Source organism: Pan paniscus, chromosome 15 (assembly GCF_029289425.2).
Source record: "Pan paniscus chromosome 15, NHGRI_mPanPan1-v2.0_pri, whole genome shotgun sequence".
Lineage (NCBI taxonomy): Eukaryota > Metazoa > Chordata > Mammalia > Primates > Hominidae > Pan > Pan paniscus.
The window spans coordinates 37,611,595-37,635,496 of NC_073264.2; the positions used below are offsets into that span (position 1 = coordinate 37,611,595).

The 23,902-nt window shown below is 36.0% G+C and overlaps 1 protein-coding gene across 5 annotated transcripts; it reads right to left on the reverse strand.

Moving 5' to 3' along the window:
• Nucleotides 1–1,521: 1,521 nt before the first annotated feature.
• Nucleotides 1,522–23,874, reverse strand: MBIP (MAP3K12 binding inhibitory protein 1). 5 transcript variants are annotated; one of them, XR_004666150.2, is made up of 10 exons: nt 23,658–23,858; nt 19,553–19,672; nt 17,556–17,780; nt 17,377–17,473; nt 14,886–14,951; nt 14,500–14,652; nt 11,021–11,118; nt 8,032–8,247; nt 3,741–3,779; nt 2,050–2,148 (listed from the first exon to the last, which is right to left on the reverse strand). XR_004666150.2 is itself a non-coding variant. In XM_003821186.4 (9 exons), exons 1-9 carry the CDS (start codon nt 23,784–23,786, stop codon nt 2,041–2,043), a joined length of 1,035 nt encoding a protein of 344 aa, XP_003821234.1. In that variant the 5' UTR covers nt 23,787–23,874; the 3' UTR covers nt 1,522–2,040. The 5 variants fall into 5 exon arrangements, 4 of the variants coding, with proteins under 4 accessions (XP_003821234.1, XP_008972908.1, XP_034793346.1 ...); XM_003821186.4 differs by lacking the exon at nt 8,032–8,247 and having other exon boundaries at nt 1,522–2,148; nt 23,658–23,874; XM_008974660.3 differs by lacking the exon at nt 8,032–8,247 and having other exon boundaries at nt 1,522–2,145; nt 23,658–23,864.
• Nucleotides 23,875–23,902: the final 28 nt, after the last annotated feature.

Consider the following 23,902-nt stretch of genomic DNA (forward strand, 5'->3'; position numbering starts at 1 on the left):
GTGATCAGTGTATGATCCTGTTTTCTAAGTTCCTTCCCTACCATCAAGTCAGCCTCCTTTTCTAATTGATAATTTTTTATTTTAATTTTCCCTACTGAATGGCTGGTGTGCTGATAGTAAAATGTGTCACTAAATGTGGAGGATGTCTTTCTGACAGGATGATGATCACATGGACCAGATGCAGAGTGGGGAATAGGTATTTGTAGCTGTACTTATAATACGGGATCATGCTAGAAAAGAACATCTTGAGGGGTAAGTTTGCTCTGCAGAAATGAAATACAGTGGTAAGTCATTGGTGGAATCCACCTAGCCCCTATCTTCTTGGGAATGATTCCAATGCCTACATTTTCTATGAGGTGACCACAATTTCAGGGCCGCCACAAATGGTTTCGCAAGGTTGTGTGTACATTGCAAACTTCTTACGAAGAGGTTCGGCCCCATCTGGCCACAGCTGACTGAGATGCCTGGTCACACTGAGTCTGGTTTAATCTCTGGAGAATATGAGCTAAGAAACACAAAACATGAGGTAAGCAGCAGTCACTGGAGTTGTGAAGTTCTAGAGCTGAGTTCAGAGTTTGCACCATAGCAGCTCAAACACAACAAGCCGAGGCTCTGAAGACAGGACTAATGAAGACAGGACTAACATGTCACTCCATGTGGGGAAGCAGAGATAAAAAGGTCTTCAGAGAAACCAGTCCACAGAAAGATAATATAGTAGGTACATAGATGATTATGTGTAAGATTTAAAAAACAAAGGCAGAGTAACAGAGACAAAAGGAGAGGGAGAGCAGAAAACAAGGTGAGTAGAGGACAGAGACAAAGAATGAGAGGCAGTCAGAGACATAGAAAGAGATTAATTGCTGGCGACTTTCTAGATCCTACAGTGTTTCACTGTACTTCCTGCAATAAAGTTCCAGATTTCTGCTCCTTTTTAGCAACAACTCTTTTCCAAGCTATTTGGTAGATTTCTGATTCTTGCAACCAAACCTTTTTTGTTTGTTTTTTAAGACAGGGTCTCACTCTGTCACCCAGGCTGGAATACAGTGCATCACTGCAGCCTCGACCTTCTGGGGTCAAGTGATCCTCCTACCTCAGCCTCCCAAAGTGCTGAGATTACAGGAGTGAACCACCAAACAATTATTTACCTGAACAACTGCTCCATGAAAGAATTTCCACATAACTGTAGCTGCATCTTTCAAATGTTTAATTTATAACTGTGGTAATGTATGTACTGCCTAATGTAACTGGGGTATTGTAAAGGTGAGGCTCTCAAAAGAGAGGTACTATAATTTCTTTGTAATATCCTAATTGCTGTCCAAAAACAGACCTGGTTTTATAATATTAGCTAACATCTACTGAGCAATTCCCTTGGGACAGACAGTTTCAAACATGCAGGATCTCACCTCTTCTTCATAACAATCAATGAGGTAGTCTCTATTATTGTCATTCCCATTTCACAGACTGGGAAATAAGAACAAAGACAGATTAAGTAAATTATTCAAAGTCACACCGTCAAAGGAATAAAGCTGGATCTATTGTTTATTTACATGAATACTGACATCTTAAAGATTAAGAAAAACAAGTTCATACACATGCATTTAAAATTCATTTCAGTCAATAAATTTTTGTTGAATGCTTATTATATGCAAAGTACTGATTTAAACTAATAAACTGGTTAACATCAATGTTACAAATATAAAGTCCTTTTAAAGTATCAATATCAAAATAAATCTTCCTTCCTGTGGTCCACAAAAGAAAAAAGATGTACCAGCACTTGTAAATTAAGTTTTTCAATTTCCAAAATACCTCCTTTAAAACAGAAGGGAATAAATTCCAACAATGCTATTTTCAATGCATTCATTATTTCAAAACTTACTGGAATATTTGAAGATTACTTGCTGCAAGCTGGACTCATGTGAAAATAAACCTTGACTTCACAGAGAAGTCTACATTGATAAATATATATCCGTTGAATTAATAACAGTGTAAGTTACACATATGTATACAAAAAAGTAAAATGACAAGGATGAGAGGAGTTTTTCATGGAAGGTGGTGGGTTGCCATGGATTCTGCTTCTCTTGATTTTCTGAGGAGGGCTTGTTTGAGGGCACTAATTTTCTCATCAAGTTCAGCCAGTGAATAGTTCTGCTGTAAACAATAACGACACAAATTGCTGAATAAGATTCTGAAGTATCTTAATGCAGATAAAGTGCCAAATGAACTATAAATATTTAAAATATTCAAAAGCATGATCAAATGGTTTTTTTCCCTCATGAGAATAATCTTAAAACTGAGCAACTATATATGTTGACTATATCATAAATTTAAAGGCATAAAATAACAAGGCTTAAATATTTCTTTTTCTCTTTTCTAATGACTAAGCTCTCCTGAACCTTTTATACTTAGAAAGAACATGTTAAAAAAAAAAAAAAAGCCTGATTATTAGACACTGGAGCCTATTTGAAGATGGGAGGAGGGAGAGGACTGAAAAACTGCCTATTGGGTATTATGCTGATTGCCTGGGTGACAAAATTATCTGTACACCAAACCCCCGTGACATGCAATTTACCCATGTAACAAAGCTGAAAACCCCTTGAGCTTAAGTAAAAGTTGGAAAGAAGAAAAATGCTAATTACACTACTACCAGGAGAAAAAAATCATTTGAGACATCAGCTATCCCTTTTAATGGAAAACTTTCTATGTTGATTACTAAAGTTAAACTGAAGTGGAAAATAGTGAAGAAAACACTTCTTTTACCTTCCAATAAAAATTGGATTTATTCAAGTCTATCTATATGAACACCCTCACTTATATATTAATATTTCTAATTTAGACACAAGTATTATGTATTGGCTATTAGGGGGTAAAGAGAAGGGGAAATTGGGACTGAGTGCTAATAGATACAGGGTTTTTGGGGGGCAGTGATGGAAATGTTCTAGACTTAGTGGTGATGGTTGCACAACATAGTGAATATACTAATAGCCACTTTAAAATGATGAATTTTATGTTATGTGAATTGTATTTTTAAAGCAGCAACGAAGTGTTACAGTTTACTACATAAGAGAATAACTTTTAAAAACCTGATTATTCTCATAATCAATAGTAAAAAAAGTTAGTTAACTTTAAAAATAGCTGCTTAAAATACCTAGAAATTCTCTCTTGAGGGATCAACTATAATAATTTACTTCGGGAAAAAATAGCTGCTATCAAAAAACTTACTCAGAATTTTACAGGAAAAAAACATGCTACTCTTAAAAATCAGAAAGTTTTCTCCAACTTTAAATTCACATTACCACTGTTAAATTCTAGCAAAGCCTTACTATTTAAGGTTCAACTAATTAGTAAAGTAGCACTTTAGACAGGGCTGGCTGAAGTCAAACTCTGCCAAACACCCTTTTTGATCTAGGTGCTGCTAATCAGAAGTGTTCACAAAAGGAAGGGATGGGGGGAAGACTGAAATTACTTGAGCACTTACTATTTTTAAGCACTTTGTGAATGACACATCCTTGTACTACTAAAAGCAGGACAAAGGTTTTATTTATTTAACCTATCTGAGTCATTCCATGCCCTTAAAATAATTTTTCTATTCAAGTATATTAGTTTATACTGCCCTTTTCTTCAGTCCTAAATTTTACCAGGGTATGACCTAAAAGCAACCATAGTAGAAACTTTTATTAATAAGAAAGGTATAAAACTAATCAAACTATTTCAGAAACCAAAATGAAAATGCAGTAACTTACTTGAGGTGGTTGAACTTTTCTTCTTTTTCCAGAAAAGCTCTAGATTAAAAAAAAAAAACTAATCAATGTTTAGAAAAATCTAAGCATCATTTTTTTTTCTTTATAAAATACTGTACAAATTATGTACAGCCTTGGGAACCCTGACAGAAAAAAAAGCAACCAATTTACCAATACCAATTACTGTCTGTAACCAACATCTACCTTATATTCTGCAAGTTACCCTCTAAAGAGGATGACGTTAACAATATATAATAGTAATATTGCAGCAACATGCTCATCCTTGGCAATACATATTTTCCCATCAACTACCCGCTGCTAATGAGCCTGAGTGATTTCGGAAAGAGGTGCTCTGGGGATTTTCTGCTTAGTTTTTTTTCATAACCTTTCCATCCCAGGGTATTGAACAAGTGAAGTGACAACAGACAAAGGAAAAACGGAATCTGGTATATGAGGCCAAGGGGTGAAAACACACATACACACACCCTGGACTGACTATAGTAGACACTGTGGTTGTTTATGCAAGCAGCTACCTATCCACTACTCTGTGTGGCCCAAGCCAATGGCTTCCCGGTCTTGTCAGTGACTGAAATGGGCATGGGTCCAGTTCTGGCCAATGAGTAAAGGAGAGGTCTGCTGGAGATTAAGAGGAGAGCTTCTGGGAAAAGCTTCCTCACATCTTTTGAGAGAAAGCCCTTAAAGAAGGCAGTTCCTCAGGATACTGCCGTATTGGGTAAGACACCTGAAAGTGCTGTAGCCATTTTGCCATCTGCCTGGGAAAGAAGTTAACACCAAGCAGAGTTAAGAGGGGAAAGAAACCTATTTTCTCACAATTATGATTTAGCCACTGAATCAATTAAATCTGAAGCTTGTGCTACCATGGACTTCCTATTTTATAATTTACATAATGTTTAAGCCAGTTTTGAGTTCAAATTTCTTAGTTGAAGCTAACAACATTCTCACTGATCCACTAATGAGCCTTTTAAACTTTGGCCTAATGAATTCTTTCTAGACTTTTTCTTAGTTTCACACAAGCACTAGCTTTTGAATGGCAAATTAGTAAATGAGTATATTTGACAAAGAAACTGTGAATGTCCAAGACAAAATGTTCTCATGAGCATTTCTGACTACTGAGATTTTAAAGACAGCATTAAAACTCACATTTTCCTTTGTGTCAAAAGTTGATTCAAAGAACATCTAGGTATGCTTATCAAGTTACAATAAATGGGAAATCATTAAGTATTAGAATTAGTAATTAAGAAATAATAGAGCTCAGATAATTATGCTCCTTCCTTTGCCAAACCAAGCTGGATACCTGTGGTAGGGCCTATGGGCAAATAAGGAATCAATGTTTAATTTGGCGATTGATCAGTCTCCTAACTTCCTAAGAGGTGGCTTTTTATACACTTGATGCAAATATAATTCCCCTTGGCCAGGCGTGGTGGCTCATGCCTATAATCCCAGCACTTTGGGAGGCCGAGGCGGGTGGATCAAGAGGTCAGGAGATCAAGGCCATCCTGGCTAACATGGTGAAACCCAGTCTCTACTAAAAACACAAAAAACTAGCCGGGTGCGGTGGCAGGTGCCTGCAGTCCCAGCTACTTGGGAGGCTGAGGCAGGAGAATGGCATGAACCCGGGAGGCGGAGGTTGCAGTGAGCCGAGACTGCACCACTGCACTCCAGCCTGGGCGACAGAGCAAGACTCCATCTTAAAAAAAAAAAAAAATTCCCCTTGTTCTCCTAATCGTTTAACCTGTAATATATTGATAGTTTCCATGCTATTAAACAATCAGATTACTACTGTATCATAGAACCAAAGCAAGAAATATTAGAATGAGGAAAATAAGGTCATCAGTCGCTCAGTGACTTAAAAACAGTAAAATGTGGCCTTTTGGGCTTGTTTTAGCTCTGAGCAGAATATTTTGATAAAAAGAACACTTAGAAATACCATATCTACCGTGGATACACTAGATTAACTTTACTATTTGTTTTAGGTATAAGGAAATCTCAGTACAGTTCCTGACTTATGATGGCTAGATAAGGTTTTTCAAATTTACAATGCTGTGAAAGTGACACACATTCAGTAGAAACTGTACTTCAAATGCTGAATTTTGATCTTTTCCTGGGCTAGTGACATGTGATACGATGCTCTCTTGTGACGCTGGGCAGTGGCAGTGAGCAAAGCTCCCAGTCAGCCATGGGGTATGAGGGTAAACACCCGATACTCTACAGTGTACTGTGCTGCCAAGTGACTTTCCTCAACTGTACATGATAGGCCAGTGTACACATTCTGAACATGTTTTAGGCTAGGCTAAGCTATGATGTTTGGTAGGTTAGAGGTGTTGAATGCATTTTAGACTTAATAATATTTTCAGTTTTTGATGGGTTTATTGGGACATAACCCCATCTGTATAGAAGTATAAAAGGTGGACATTTTAATAGGTTTTGGTACCTGAGAGAAAATACTTGAGAGCACAGCACACTAAAGAAAGAGCTGGAGAAAGGTAATGCAAAATTGTCTCTCCTCACCCATTATTTTACCTTACCAGGTTCCTAGTCATGCATCGCTTAATGATGGGGATATATTCTGAGAAATGTGTTAATTTTGTCATTGTGTGAACATCATAGAGTATACTTATAGAAACCTAGATGGTACACACCTAGGCTATATGGTATAGTCTATTGCTCCTAGCATATAAACCTTACGGCATGTTTCTGTATTGAATACTGTAGGCAAGTGTAAGACAATGGTATTTGTGTATCTAAACACGTCTCAACATAGAAAAGATACAGTAAAAATACCATACTATAATTTTATGGGATCACTGTAATATATGCAGTTGACTGTTGACTGAAACATCCTTATGCAGAGCATGACTGTCATACACACGTTCACGCACATGCACACACACATATGAATCCAGGGAACCAGTGCTCTAAGGAAACTCAAGGGTAAGGAGGCCTCTTCCATGACTGGCTTTCTTTCTTTCAGTTGTAAAAGGCAACTGATTCTATGCGTGCAGTATCTAAAATGTTTTTCTTCCCTTCTAGTCCCAGAGCCCTGATTCAGACCTTCATTTCTCTCTGGCTTGGATAATGACATGTTTCCTAAACTAGTTTCCTTGACTCCAATTTCTCTCCAACTCAGACTTCATAATGCCACCAGATAGGGACCTAAATTACAAGTTTCTCTCTTTCTCTAAAACTTAATTGTACTCCAATGATACTAGAAGTGCAAACTGGTTAGTGTGACCTTCAAGGCCCTCTGAAATATGTTTACAATCTAATTTTCTAGCTGAATCCAGTTGTTCACTCATGCTTCAGACCCACCACACGTTCACACGCACATGGCCTGTGTACATGATGTTGACCTGATTTTCAGCATTCCCCTCCCCCGATACTTCCCTTAAGAACCAGGAGTTAGTGTTACAGACTAAAAATTACTCTCAGTCAGTGCTTTGAACAAAGTTAACACACCTTCAAAGTCCAATAATGAGCTATCAGCCAAGTCCTATCCATTCATTTGCACATCTACTCGATATTGACTACATTCTGTGTCTCAAAGATGAACAAGACATAGTTCCTGCCCTTGAGAGTTTCAAAATATAAAGTGAAAAACATGTATAAACATATGAGTGATAAATGCTATAAAATAAACAATATACTTGTAAAAGCATGTTGGTACTTACTGTTTTCAAGTATCATAATTTAAAATCAGTAAGTCTTTGGAAATACTCTAAGATCGTTCTTTTAAATGGACTGTTAAGGCCATGCCCTTAAACTTTTGAAAACATTACATTTAAAGCTTTCCATGGCTAATGTGAAGAATAAAGATCTTTAGAACTCTTATATCAAAATGTCCAACAGTATTATTAACTTTTGTCATAAATCCTGTTTTATACACATATAACTTATTTTGGAGTTTTATGTCTGGTCGTAAAATGAGAACTTTACATAATCTGATTACATTTTATAAAACAAACACAAATGACATCTTTTTTCCCCATAAATATTTGTTTTTCTATGCTACGCTTCAATGTTACCCACGATAATCAATCTCTATCCAATTGTAAGAAGCTCCCCCATGTTTAGAATTCATCTACATGTGAATCTGAATAAACACATTTCAATGAAAATCTTTTCAGAGTTCAGGAGTTCCAACAAAAGTTCAATCCTTAATAAACTGAATGGGCTCAACTTTCCTTTCCTATCTTTAGAAGCTATAGGACTGTGCTACATATGTAGTTTCTTCTGTATACTTTTGAGGGATAAATATGTAAAATTATGCAATTACCATGCATGTACTCCCAGCATGATGGTGAGGGTGATGAATAATGTACTATGTCCTCTGTAAGGTATGTGCTCAACTTCTCCTGTTTGCAAGGACACTCTTAGAGCTGACTGTATTCCAAGTGAGGTTCCTAAAGATGGCTCATTCATCCTATTATAGAAGGGTGATGAGTATGAAATCTTCTTTCCCATAGGGCTTGTGTCATGTATGTTCACAGGCCTAAAGGACAGAATGAGTCTGAATGTTTAAACTTTCCAGTGTTTTGTTCTTCCTTGTAGCTCACTACTAATTTAATGTGTCACTTACAACACTAATCCAGAAGAACTGCAGTTCTTCTAAAAGATATATAGTTTTTTTTAAACATATTTGGAAATACTTTTAAAAAGCACCTGTTTTATCACAGGTTGCCACCATCCATCCTTTTCTGAATGCTTAATACATATATGCCAATCCTCTGTTTACATTTACAAATGCTTCCTGCCCCTGAAATTAGGCAGTCACCAAGCTTCAGACTTCAGGCCTCAGACAATCTGTGTTCCTATCCATCGATGGACTCTCACACTACACAGATTCTCCCAATTGTCCCAAGTGTAAGTGCCGTATCTCAAAAAGCTTACCTGATGTTTTTACCTTCATAACCTCCTCTGCCTTCAAATTCACATTTCCCACAAAAGTATCTCTCTCTCTAGATTTTCTTATTTCTATCAATGATGGTATCATTTTTCCAACCAGAAACTGGACTCTATCCTTGTTCTCTGTCTCTTTCCACATCCAATCATCAGTATTTGTCCATTTTTTTTCCTACTTGCATTAATCTTTTCCATTCTCACTCATGTCCCTATTTTAGGATCTAACTTCACATCTAAGCTAGCATAATACTATCTCCTTATCCTTAGTTTCTCTCGTTTGTCTCCCACAACTGTATTAATCTTTCTAAATATCGTGTTCACAAATCACTTCTCTGCTCAAATGCTTTCAGTAGATTCCCCCTGCTCCCTGCCTGGAAAATAGATTTTAAACTTCTGAGCATAGCACTTAAGGTCCTAGCAATCTGGCTGCTTCTACCTCTTTACCCACTCTATCCTATCTGTAACAGATCAAAACAAAACAAAAAGATTATGATGTGGAGGGCTTGTTTTTTTGTTAAACACATCTATAAGTTTTGTTTTTTTGTTTTTGAGACCGAGTTTTGCTCTTGTTGCCCAGGCTGGAGTGCAATGGCGCGATCTTGGCTCATCGCAACCTAAGTCTCCTGGGTTCAAGCGATCCTCCTGCCTCAGCCTCCCAAGTAGCTGGGATTACAGGCATGCGCCACCATGCCCAGCTTATTTTTATTTTTTTATTTTGTATTTTTAGTAGAGATGGGGTTTCTCCATGTTGGTCAGGCTGGTCTTGAACTCCCGACCTCTGGTGATCCACCCGCCTTGGCCTCCCAAAGTGCTGGGATTACAGGCGTGAGCCACTGCATCCGGCCTCTGTTAAGTTTTTATAAATCAGAATCAGAGAGAAGAGAGGAATGATGCTGCAGCAAGTTCTCATTGGAGGCATCTGATTTTACCATACTCTATTGTAAGATCGGTTCTATCGTTAATAAGAATTATATTAACAAGGTATGAAATTGAACTAGAAAAATAACTTTCCTAGGTTATTGCCTTCTTTAATGAAGGCAGTTAGAATGGGAAAAACTTATGGTAGACTACTGTAGGAAAAGTCATTAAAAATCTTTATGAAGTCTCCTAGGAAGACATTCAAAGAATAATCCTAAAAGTGAAAAGACCTTTGTAATTATGTAGTAGAACCAATACATTTTCTAAAATTAGACATCTTGAAGATCAGAGGAATAGAGTGACTTTTCCACGTTTATACAGCTACTTTGTAGTTATAAAACTAAATAAATGCCAATGAGGTTTTTACCATGTGCTAAGCAGTATGCTAAGTGTTTGATCAGCATTATCTCATTTGATCTTTGCTTCAGCCCTTAGTATTTTCATAAACCTCATTTTACATTTGAGAGTAGTAAATCACTAAAACTCTTCTCTGAAATTTTGTCATTTAGGACTTGCTGCTCCCTTTTGTTACGTGACCTGCCTTCTTCTTCTGGAAATACTTCTTTTCTGTAACTCACTCTTATACTCAATCTATAACTTTGGAAGACTGCTGTCATACCTAAAATAAATTTTAAATATATTTTCACCACTAACTTATATGATCCATGCTAAAATGGGCTATCTCACATAATTTTTCAGAAATAGGAGTTTTGGTATAATCTCACTTTGATATTATTTTAGTTCTAATATGGTACTGCTTTAAAAAAAAACAAAACTTAGAGAAGGCAGGTATTATACATAATCACCTCAGAAGACTGAGGAAAACACAATGAGCTCAGGATCATTTTTCTGAAAAATGTTGATGTGCCAAAGATACTAACTTACCAGCACAACACTGTTTCTTAATGTTCTTGGAAAAAGGGGTAAGAATGAATGAATGCTAGAGTTAAGGAATTACAAAAACATAGAAAGTCTGGTGGTTAAGGTAAAGAATAAGAGTGGCAGCTTGAGGTGTGTGTTTGTTTAGTATTAACTGCATATGAGCTGAGAGAAGGAGCCTGTTGGGGAAGAGAGATTAAAGAGGCAGAGGGATCACTGAAAGAGCAAGGTTACAGAGGAAGCCTCTGTTTTACAAGGTAGCAAGTTCAGAGTAACAGGCCCAACCACCACCCAGGCTGACTTACTATGCCATGAAAATGGCCTAAGTTTGAGAATGTGGGTAATATATAATAGAAGTATCCCTTTTTAAAAATTCTAAATTTTAAAAATATTCAGAACCAGAGTTTTTAAGGAATTAGATATATCCCCTATACAGGACTGTGTTCATTCATCTTTGAATTATTAAAATAGTGTTTTGCTTATAGATCAATGAGTGACTGTTAAACCACAAAGAATCCAGAATACAATAACATTTTCATTTATTTTTAAAAGACACTTATACTCACTACAGACTGAAAATATTCAGGAGAGATGCCTTCCAATTCAAGGATTTTATCCTCAAGTTTTTTAATTCTCTGATAAATGTCTCTTGGCACTGGACCACCTAAATACATTAAAAAAAAATCTGAGATACTATTGAATAATTCTTTCTTCTCACAATTTTTATTCTTAAAATACCATGCAAAGACACTTATGCAAAGGAATGGAAAATACTTAAGAAAATAAAAAACAAAAGTAAAACAGAATGAAGTCCTTAGGTCATATTTTTGTATTATACACTATTGGACATATTGTACTACACTTCCTCTCTCCAAACCCCATTTATGCTTCCTATATTCTAGGAGTTTCATGTTAAATTCATTTTACAAGATATTGAATAGCTTCCATGTAGAACAATTTATATTTTTGATATGCTTTGATAGTTACATGGGAGGACAAAAATGCATAGTGACAAATGATGATAATTCAATGCAGTGGTTGCAATATGTCATATTATTTTCTTCAATTAATATTTCTCCCTACATGCCATATTTTTCCTTTGACCTAAAAGAATGTAAAAAAGGGGCTTTACCATAATTCTAAACTAACAAACTTTCTGAGGAGGGGAAGAGTAAATTATGGCCACTCAAATTTTAAATTTATGATTACATCAAGAATCCTTCTACTTCTCACCCCCTCCACACTGTGGCCTTTCTGGTCCAGACCACTTCCACCTCTCCCTGGATTACTGCAACTCCCAAACTGGTCTCCCTGTTTCTGCCATGCTTCCGTAGAATGTATTTTCAACACAGGAGCCAGTGATCCTCTAAAAATATAAGTTAGATCACATCATTTCTCTGTTTCCAATACCTGATCATTTCACTCAGGTTAAATACCTTCCAATACCTGATCATTTCACTCAGATTAAATACCAAAGCCCTCACAATGGCCTACAAGGCCATACACAATGTGGATATTCTCCCTATGCCCACACGGTTCCAGCCACTTGATTACTTTTTTCTGTTATTCAAAGAGGCCAAGCACCCTGTAAGCTTTAGCTGGTTCCCTCTACCGCCATAATCCCAAGTCAATTTCAAGTCTTGGCTCAAAAGTTACCTTATCAGTAACACCTTCTCTGACTATCCTGTTAAAAATACCAGTACTACCACTCCCCTACCCAGCACTCCCTTATCCTCCTTAATTTTCTCCATTCCATTACTACCACCCAACATTCAGTATATTTTCTTTCTGTATTGTTTGTTTCCCCATTCTAATGTAAGCTCCAAGAGGACAGAGAGTTTTATCTGTTTTGTTCATTCGGTAGGGCTGTGCAGCTTGTGCACTGCACAAACCTAGGAAGCATCAGTTCATAAGACTACAATGCATGGCAAAGAGCTGATGCTTGATATTTACTGACTGAATGAATACATGATTAGCCAATCATTATGCAATTAAAGAATACGGGTAAATTTTTATATCAAAATTGTCAACTTGTTACGTATAAAAATTCTAGAAATTTTGAGGATTTTAAGAAATCTTAGGACCTTGGTTGTTCTTGTTCTTAAATAAGTTAACTTGTTCATTTGACTTTGCTTTTGCTGCTCCCTTTACCTACAATGTCCTCTGCCTTACTTCTGTATCTTTCAAGAGCCAGTTCAAGCTTCACCGGGTAACGCAGGCACTGCCTAAACCTCTTCATTCGCATAAAGGCTCCTTGTGCCCCCACCATTCTTCAGTGCTCCTGAGTTTTTTGGGACAGACTCTCACTATACTGTCCAGGCTGGTCTCAAACTCCTGGACTCAAGCTCTGTTCCCCCCTCAGCCTCCCAAGGAACTGCGATTATAGGCACACACCACTACACCCATCCTTTCATTACTCCTTTAAAACTCTACTTCACTATTAATCTTTCTCTCATTTGGATTATAAAGTCCTTGAAGCTGGGGACTATGATTATATCATCTCAGTATCCCTTGTGCCTAAAATAGTGCTTGGAGCATAGTAAGCATTCAACAGATATTTTTCCAAAAACTTAACTATTTCATACTATTATTAGAGACTTAACCAGTCAATCCTTTTATACAGTGGCATTTTAAACCCATCCACTTCTGAGGGAAGAGATTAATTCTTAATGCCAGTGTCTTATTACTCTCAAAGACTTACTCATTCTGTTTTCTTCTTCTACCTTCATCTGGCTAGTATAGCTTCAGATAGCTAGTATACTCCAGCTATACTGGATTCAGATATCTCCTGAACCATATTTTGTGTTTTTGTCCTTTTTTGCAAATGGTGTTTCTTCTTTTTGGAATGCTTTGCTCTGGAAAATTCCTACTAATCCTTCAAGGCCTCAAATGTCACTTCATTAGGATGCCATCATCCCTTGACCTACCCTGAGAGAGTCAAACACTAACTTTCTGTCCCTCCGTACATATATCTGCAAAGGTGAAATGAGCAACTGTCCATTCAATAAACATTTGAGCACTTGCTTTGTACCAGGCACTGTAATAGGTACAAAGAAATGAATATGACAGACATAGTTGCACTCTCATGGACTATCTAGCAGGAGACAGACATTAAACAAACAGAACCATGATAACTGCTTTAAAGGGGAGCAGGGAATACCAGGTGCTATATAAGATTATACAAAAGGTGAATCTGCACTGGTCTAGGATTAGGAAGAAAAAGCATGGACAGAAGGGCATGAGTATAAAGATCCTAAAGCAGCACAACGAGTGGGAGATGGGAAGCCCAGAGGTGTAGCTGGAACTACAGATGTGGACAATACTATTTAGAATTACAAACCCCCTCCAATCCCAATCTCCACATTTTTAGCTGGGAAGAAACAAGATCAAATTTGAGCTTTAGAAAAAGCAATCTGGCCACAGGGTAGAGATCATCCAGAGGAAGTCCAGTGGCAAAGAAACCAGTAAATATCCTTCCATCAGTCCAAGCCAGAGATCACAGTGGCTTCAACTCTAGTAGTAGCAGTAGAGATAAGACAGAAGTGGGCAGATTTGAGAGATATTTATTTAGAAAACAGAATCAACAGACATGGTGACTAAATGGAGAGGGAGACTCAGTCTCTGCACCCAGTGAGGACTTGGGTTTGAGCTGGGTGCAGTAGTGACACATGATTGTAGTCCCACTGACACAGGAGGTTGAGGCAGGAGCATTACTTGAGCCTAGGAGTTCAAGTCCAACCTGGGCAAGACTGGACTATCTCTTTTTTCTTTTTTTTTTTTAAAGAGTTTTTTTTTTTTTTTTTTAAAGAGCTTGGGCTCTTTAAACTTCAATTTATTTATCTGTACAGTGATAACACCACCACCACCTCAAAAGGGTACTATGACCTTTTAAGTGAATTGACATACACATAACACTTTCTGAGTGACTGGCACTTACTGTTCAAGAAATGTTAGGAGCTAAATGAAAATTTGGTGACTAAATGAACTGCAATTTTTTAACCATTTGCAAGGTTCATTATGAGGTACCACTTAGCACTTTGCTTACCTGTCTGTAACCGCAAGTGGGCCTCAATATTTTGTAGTCGTTCTTCTACAGCCTGATTACCACAATCTCGAAGCATGCTGTTAGGTTTATGACCTGACCCTGGAATTCCTTCAGGTCTAGTCTGTGGTCCGTATGTATTCACAACTCTAGAAACTAAATTAAGAAACTTTTGAGCCTATATACATTTGTATTTCAAAAATCAGAAATTCTTATTCCTTAACAGCACTTTATATTTTTTTCATAAAGACCATCTAACCACAAGTATGAAGGACGGCAAGATGTTTTTGTTTTAAAATAAAATTTAGATGGGAAAGTTATTTCTATTCCATTTTGCTAATAATCTAGACTTCTGTCAGTGACTCAGATGTCATGTAGTGATTACTTACCTTTTACGTGACTTTTAAATCCGGGGTAAGGGGTAAAAATCGCATCAGTTCTTGCACAACTATTTTCTAAGGAGAATTTAGATAAATATAAGTTTAAATATATTCTTCCCTTCAAATGTATGAGATTTTAATAAACTTTCAATAATTCATATTAACATTTTACTCAATAATTTTAATAAATAATAGTAACAATAAATTACTATCACACATAGGATAGAATTTAGTGACCTTCTTTACCTGTCAAAATTTATCATAATATCTAATATTCTTACCTAATGTTCAGATTTATATACAGAAAAGCCATCAACATTAAGTGGCACAAATTGATACAATTTTGAAAACCAATGTCACTATTCGGGCCACTGGAGAAAATAATCTACCATAGAGTATTTAAATTCTACTTCATCGTAGAAATAAAACTCATCATTTTTACTAGAATTCTTTTAATTCAGCATTTTTTATTTTAATGACCAAATTAGTGAACATCCAACAAAAAGAATTATTTAACACATTTTTATTTCAGAACTCCACACAAAGATGACCTCAAAACCTCAAGTACACATACATTTCCACTCTACCTAGATTTCCAGTGCTCATTTTAAAAACCCTTCATCACAAAAGTCATCTACTTCTTCTCATCCCACCACTTTTCAAAAAAGTTTCATTTTAGTAAAGGTCTATTGTGAAAATTTGTTCCTATTTTTTTCCAAGCTGAAAAGTAGTTTCTTTCAAATTAAGTATCAATGCATAAATTACAAAAGGGGAAAACTGGAAAGATGTTAACATATAATACAACTAATTAACATAATTATTATATATTAACATACGATACTACATAGTAATAATATATACTTATGTTTGAAATAATGTTTAAAGGCCACACATTGGCAGTAAATCTCCTGTAAAATTCCCCTGAATATTTTGTAAAAAATGGCTGGTAAATGAGATTCTTAAAAAAAAAATTCTTTTTTCCCCCCTATGAAATTTGATTTTTAAAAATTCCACTGCTTATAGTTAGGTTAAATTTGTAGGTATTAAAAGGAACACACTAACATATTAAAATACATTTGTATTTTTTTCAGTTGAACTTTCCTTAGTAGACTAAATAGACATCTTTCCTCCTTTTTTTTTTTTTTTGGAGGCACCTCAAAATATGCTTAAAGGGCCATCCTTTCTCCATTCTCTTCCTACCATTTCATGGGGCTAAGGGTTAAAAAAAGAAGCTATCATCCATTCCAGAACTATATTCCAAACATATAGATTAACTGACCATCAGTGAGAAATTCAGCATGGTGTGAGTGTATGAGTGCTAGTCACTCTCCACAGCAATTCTTGCTAGCACTGTTTTGAGCCAGCAAAGAATTGAATGGGCCAAGGAATCCTGCTGAGCATTTCAATTCTTGTCAATTTCTATCCCCTGGTGGTTTATAATAATAGAGTTAGCAGGGAGAACAGAGGAATAACATTAGTGACACATGTGCTTGCTCTCTCAACAAACCCTTTCTCATAGTCGCTTGTAGTTGGTTGTAGTACCTGAGATTTTGCCATTGTTGCACCTGTTCTGAAAAGCTAATAGGAAAATATACCAAATTTAGAGATGCACATGTGTAATGTTAATAGTAGCACACAGCTAAATTCAGGACCCAATACCAGGCTATATTATTTCATTAAAAGAATCAGTGTACCAATGTGATATCAGTCATTTCTAGGTTCATCTGACAATTCTATGTTCATAATAATTAGCCATGAGATATTAGAGGCAACAAGAAACATGTTCATTCCAATTATGAACTCTTCTCCATAATTTTTCCTAAGAACTACTTGTTCTGATTATTACTATGGTGCCTGAGTATAATCTATGTCACTGCATTGCAATATTTTGTATTCTGCAGCATACTTGCAGATTTGTAAATGTACTATAGCATCAAGTAGAGAGGTAAAGGTGAATCAGATGAAAAACAGCAAATGTATGCACTATGGCAGAAAGGAAAAAAGCAAGACACCATGGTCTTCATGATAAATTGGTTGTATCGTGACACAGGACATTTCAAACAGCTCAGGAGTAGTGAGAAAACTGCTCCCTCTGGAGGAATATTAACTTTACTAAGTTCACTTACGTATTAACATCATGATTTCACAGTACATGTATAGGTTTGAAATTCATAGAGCTCAGTTCCTTTTACTAGTGAGATTGATCAACCTTCTCACTCGTACCTCACCTTCATTTCCTAAAGGAACTTTAAAATAATCTTCACCTGTGATAAACACTTTTAATGTTAGCATTTACTTTGTATAACCAAAATGAAAACCAGTTTGCAATATAGTCTATTATTAAGCAGAAGGAAACTCTACTGTCTTAATTACTAACTAAATCCATGAAATAAATTGAATTGTGTTCTAAAAGCTATTCATTTAAAAAATAAATAAAAGATTAGAGCAACTATAAAAATTGTGCTTAAAACCCTATGAAAATTAATTTCTAGGTAGTTACCTTGATTACAATCAATAACATTGCAAAATTCCCTGACGTTGTTTTCATTGATTTCAGCTTGCTTTCTTTCAATAAATGCAGATATTCGTCTGTCAATCTACAAACAACAAGTTTTAACAGTGTCAACATAAGATTTTTTAAAATAATACCCTCTCGCCCCCACCAAAAAACCTTCTTACTTCTGCTTTTCCAGCCTTTATCTGAACTACTTCTGGATCAAAATGGATCTGTGTCTTTTTCACATCTCTTAAATCACTTTCTTTGTGCTTTTCTTCCTCTTGTAGGTCGCCAATGGAAAATTTGTCATTTACTTCATTTTTGTTCCCCATTTCTGTTCTTCCTATCTCTTCAACAGCAGTTGTATTCTCCTCTTTAATCGGAGACTGAAGTTTTGCTAAAAAAGGCTGAGAACAACACAATTCCATCTGCTGAGGTTCAATCTGACCAAAATTAATTACACACTTAATATATTTACATAAATTGCTGCTAAGTAAATGAAATACTTAATATCAGTTAATAAATATAAAAAGTTGGTATACCAGGACACATAGATCTGACCACATATAAGTACTTACTATTCTCTGCTATTGTAACCATTATCATTTGCTATAAATTTGTTTTTTAAAAAAGGAGAGAGGAAAAAAGAAAAGAAAACCTAAGGAAATTTAAAATTTTCTTTGAGAGAATCATTCTGTCACTCATCTTTTATTTTGTGCCAAATCAAAGCCTTCAGCCTCTGGCACCAATGCCACTTAATTAACATGTCATTCAAATGCCTCCTCAGAACACTAAGGCTTAGTATTTTTCCTCCTTAACACGAGAGCTAGTGCTCTCACTCAGCAAAGCCCTGCATTATCACTGTATCACTGGAGATTCTCCACTTGAAACTGCAGTTGGCCAATGTGAATGAGGAAGCATAGACATGAAATATATAGGTGTTAGGCTGAGTGAACACTCAGACTTTTCCTGACATGGCAAGATATCTTTTGGTCATAAAATTAAATTTAAAAAAAGAAAACGAACAAGAAAAACAAAAAGATCTATAGCTGAAAACAGGCAGAGGCCTATCACTATACTACAGGGGGAAAACCCCTGTTGTAGAATATAAACTATATTACTCATTTACTGTTCCCCTCCCCCACTCCCCACAATTAGGTCTCATTTGAGTTCTACAGCTCACTGCTCTGCCCTTTAAAAACAGGGTTAACTATTACTTTTAACATGAAACAGTTAAAATTTCCCACAAAGTCAATGAATGGAGGGCTGAAAATTAATGCCTATTCCATTAGTCAAAACACACTAACACTAATAACGTTCCAATTATTTTTTTCATACCTACAATTTTGCTTCCATTGTTCGCTATACTACTCTTTTGAAATCTTATAACACCTTAATCACAGTAAACTGACCAATCCAAACAGTTCTTCCACTTATCTTTTTGACACTTCACATTTTACACTTTGATTAGAGATAAACTGCAAACTTACATCAATTATAATTGCAAAGATGTTCAATTAGAAACCAGCAAGGTCATAATACCGTTCAGTTATTAACATGAAATATTTAAAAATATAACAACACTATTATAAATACCGATTCAATATTAACTTCTAATATAAAGAATGAATTATTTCAAACTGTTAAGGAAAAGAAATGATAAAATAGTGACTGGCTACTTACTAAGATGAGACATTAATGTCATAGAAATTACTTTCTTTTTAAAAACTATGCTGAAACTGTTTAATTGCAATAGACACTCCAGGATGTGTCATGCTGGGATAATGCCCCTTCTTGAACCACTGAAAGCACTCCATGAGCCTCCAAACTCACCCAAGGCATGGAATCATTATCATAGCATGACACACACCTGCCGTGTCTTATTGCTTAATTATAACCCACCATAGATGGAACTGTATTGAATTTTCAGTGCAGGTCTAGAATTGAATAGAATTGCATTCATTCACTCTCATACCCACATTGGTCTTTTGGGCTATATTCCCTTAACTGTCCTGATCACTACTGAAATTAACAGATTTAGATTAAATCCGGATGTAAATAACGTTTTATTAGCAACACTATTAATACAGTGTTTAGAACTGTCAAATACTCCAACTAATTTAACCACAATCAATTTCTATTTTCAATATCGGGTTATCATTTCTAACAAGAAATTTACCTGTAAATATAAAATGTGTTGTTCAAGTGCACTAAAGAGCAATGCAGGCTGGAATGCCGAGAGGCTCTGGAGCTTGTTCCAATCGATTGTAATTTTCACCACATCATCTCTGAGGTTAAGCTTCAAAGGGGCAAACCAGCAACATCACAAAAATTACACGATTAAGCTGTACATATGGAATTGTCACAAAAATAAGATTTCTAGAGTAACGGGTCTATTTTGCTCTAAGTTATCAAGTTTTTAATAATACACTGAAATGCTCTACCCAGTTACCATTTCAAAAGGCCAAGAAAGCTACAGATTTTCATAAAAAAACAAAAACAAAATGACATGTCGTTCAAATTCTATTCTTAGGTCTGTGTAATCGGACCATTTTAGAGGTAAAACCATTCATGAAAGATGAAAAGATGAAGGCTCTTTTGATACTTCAATATATACAAACCTTTGGATGGAGTCCAATATAGGCTTGCCCTATTCAGAATCCTACTACTTCTAGCTCAGAGCCTTAAACAGAGGAAGTACAAGTGTTTTGTGAAAGTTTTTTTTTTTTTTTTTTTTGAGACGGAGTCTCGCTCTGTCGCCCAGGCTGGAGTGCAGTGGCACGATCTCGGCTCACTGCAAGCTCCGCCTCCCGGGTTCACGCCATTCTCCTGCCTCAGCCTCCCGAGTAGCTGGGACTACAGGCGCCCGCTACCACGCCCGGCTAATTTTTTTGTATTTTTAGTAGAGACGGGGTTTCACCGTGTTAGCCAGGATGGTCTCGATCTCCTGACCTCGTGATCCGCCCGCCTCGGCCTCCCAAAGTGCTGGGATTACAGGCGTGAGCCACCGCGCCCGGCCGTTTTGTGAAAGTTTTAACAGGCATCTTTCTCTTTCAGTATGTACACAAATACATATCAGAAATATATCATTATTCTGATGTCCTCCAAATCACATTTTTAGTTTTTTAACTTTTAGCCAATTTTTAAACTAATTTAAAAGTCAAGATTATTCATACATATAAAGTGTAGGGATAAATGGCAACATGTTTATTTCAAATAAAAAACTATTATTTAGCAATGGAAGTCTGAAGCTGAAAAACAAAGACTTCTCCACCATAGTGAAATAAGTTGTCAGACTGGATGAAATGTCCAGATCTTTTGCTAAATGCTAAGATGTGACAGTTCATTATATGGAAATTTCTATCAGTTGGTGATCTAATAGAATAAAATCATACCCAGAAAACTACCAAGAACCTGAATATAAGATTATTATCAAAATGAGTGAAAATTTTACAGTGAGAGCGCCCATCTGCAGTCTTTTGAATGAATAAAAGTGAACCATCAAAAACTTTTCTAGGGACATGTGTTTACAGCATAGTATAAGACTATACTTCATAGTAGAATCAAGTTAACATAATTTATTCAAAATGAGTCATCTTTTCTACAAAATAAAGGTGTTACGTGAGTTCAAATACAGATTTTATGAGTCATAATTATAATAAAAAAGATGAATCACTGTACAAAGATCAAAAAGATGTAAGGTTACCAATAAAAAGATAATATATTGAATAAATACTATGTGACAGAAATTTACTGCCCTTTGAAGATGAGAATGGAAGCATTTAAAAGTCCATATTAGACAAGTATAAAGAGATATGAAATTTCATGTAGGCTGCACTGGCAAAGATTAGAATATATTAAGATGGTACATTAAAGTTAATGCATTAATTTATATTACTTTAATTCCTATAAAGATTTTGTTAGACAACAACCTGTATTATGTATGGAAGTAACCCATTAATGTACTTTCATAGTCTTCAAGGAGATCTATAGTTGATTATAGAAAACTTAAGAATGCAGCTTGGGGATAAAGCAGGCAAATCCTCAACCAAAGCAAAGTATCACATTTTCTAGAGAAAATAACTTATAGAAAAATAAGTCTTAATGTTTGGTTCATATTCTCATTTCAATTCAGCAGGATTACATAAGCTTCAAGTGCAATTAAGAATAATTAGTCTTTTAAGAAAACCACATAATGTCACAAATTAATTTTAAAACCGTCCTAATACATCTAACTATTCATTCAACAAATTCATTATTAGTAATATGAATTCTATGCATTTTGCCCTACAGAACTTGGAAGAGTAAACCACTCACTCGAAAATCTCTATTAGTCTGCTATTAATATAGACTATTTAAATATATATTTTCAGTAAAAATTTTACTAAATTAATACAAAAATCCAAGCTAAAAATAAATATTTGTTTAGCTTGGTAAGATGGACCATCCAGAGGCAAGCAAAAAGGTTAAAATTAGTAAATTTTGTGATCTTAAGTAAAAAATTATTTTTAACATTCAGTTTTATGTTTCCTACTGAGGAGATCTAATAATACAACGATACTTAGGGATGACACAGGATGAAGTTAGGCATGTTACAACATACATTCTAAATATCCTTTAAAGTGGTTGCAAAAGAAAATACTGATTTCTCTGGGGGCAATTTTATAAGTATGGAACTCTGATTTTCACTCTTAACACTTCTCAAAATATAGAGTATTATGAAAACAGTTTGTATTTAATTGATGAAACAATCATATTTTTGACACTTGTATAGGAAGTCCCTTCACTGTGTCATGGTAAAGTAACCAAATATTTACTGTGAACATTTTTGACAGGTGACATAAGTAAATTGTAATCACTTCTTTACTTGTACAGTACTTGAATGTTTAAAATTTTCTAATGAGTTTGAAAAATTCAGTATGCAAAATATTTCAAAAGAAATGTTTAAATCATTGCTCAGTATTTTTTTAAAATATTCCATCTTCTGTTAACAGGTGAGCATAAACTTTTTTCATCTTGACATTATAAAATAAATAAACTTAAGTTCCAACGTCGCCATAAAAAGTTCTCTAACTTTTAAACCATTTAAACGTCTTGGGTCTCAAGAATGGAATGTTAATAACAAAACACCCCAAGTCTTTAAAAAATGTTTTTGGTAAGTACTTGGCAAACAACTGAATTTAAAAGTTATATCTTTAAGCAGACTCCATTAATAACTGCGTCATTACATAAAACCGTTTAACTTACAGTAATGTTCTTTGTAAGACACAACATACTACGATTTTTAAAAATAGTAACTTTTTAAAAGACTGATTCTCCATCTACTCAAGGCTTTAAAAATAATTTTCACAAATCAGACAAATGTTCTATTTTCATAGGAATTTACCATTATCTTTGACACAAATGCCTGCTTTGTCCACTTGCGCTAGTACCAGCCCCAAAACAAACTTTTACGGCTAGAAAATGGTCTATGTAAGATAGAAAATATTTCCTTTTAAAAGGCAGGTAAACAAGCATACTTTTAAATTGTTTCTCATTTAAAACTTGAATTTTACACCATGAAACGAAACAGTGACTTGATCGAAGAAGCCCACTTCAATTTAAAACCAATTTTACTATGACATTTCTGCAAAAGCGATTTATCTGCCAGTTAATCTAGTTAATAGTTAAATAACGACAGTTCTAACGCAAACAGCATCAACGATGGATAACTCATCCAACTTTACGCTAGAAGTATTTTAAATGAATTCCTTTTACTTTTCTCCCCATTTGAAAGGATTATAGATGCGCAAAACAGCCCGAAGGAAAAAAGAAATAAACAAAACCAAGTAACTCATAAGAACAAATTACTCCCTCCCCCACCAAAAAAAGCTAATAAGCGCGCGCTTTTCTATAAATCTCAGGCCTACTGACCAACCAATTCCCATAAAGAGTAAGTTGGAGGAAAAAGGACCCTGAACGCTAAGCGCCTCCTAAACTCGCAGTGAAGCTTTTCCACATTCATTCTCTCCAAGCCTGCCTCTCTCGGAGCCGGGTTTTCACTTAGGCCAACCTCACCCACTCTTGGGGAGGACAGCTGCAAGGTAAACGACTCTGCAACCGGTACCGCCGTCCTCCTCACTCCGACCGAGGAGGCTGGGCCCGGGCTCCTTCCACACCTCGGCTTCGGGACCGCATCCCACACCTCTGCAGGCCTAGCTGCCCCCGGCCTCTGCTAGAGAAAAAGAATGGCGAGGAGGGACCGGATGGTTTCCATATTCCCAGTCCCTCAGGCCACCTCTCACCTGTCCAACCAGGGTGTGTAGGGAGCGAAAGATTTCGTAGAGCACCTCTCGGGAGAGGTTGGGGCTGCATCTTCGCTCCAGGTTCCTGTCACCGCTGCTCGGGCGATTAAGCTCCGTGGCAGCAGCCATGATATCTTCTCAGGCCGCCCCACCACCACCAAGGTTTGCTCACAACCCCGCCCCCTCCCTTCCAGCTTTAGTCGCTTGGCGATGACGTAAGACACGGCGTCTCGTTTAGATCGGGC

Excerpts from the sequence above, each read along its gene's own strand:
- MBIP (XM_003821186.4), bottom strand. The coding sequence starts at position 23,786 with ATGGCTGCTGCCACGGAGCTTAATCGCCCGAGCAGCGGTGACAGGAAC. Across the intron at positions 17,781-19,552 it reads AACACATTTTATATTTACAG|CCTTTTTTAGCAAAACTTCA; the intron begins GTAAATTTCTTG and ends TGTTGTTCTCAG. Across the intron at positions 2,149-3,740 it reads GAAAAGTTCAACCACCTCAA|CAGAACTATTCACTGGCTGA; the intron begins GTAAGTTACTGC and ends TATTGTTTACAG.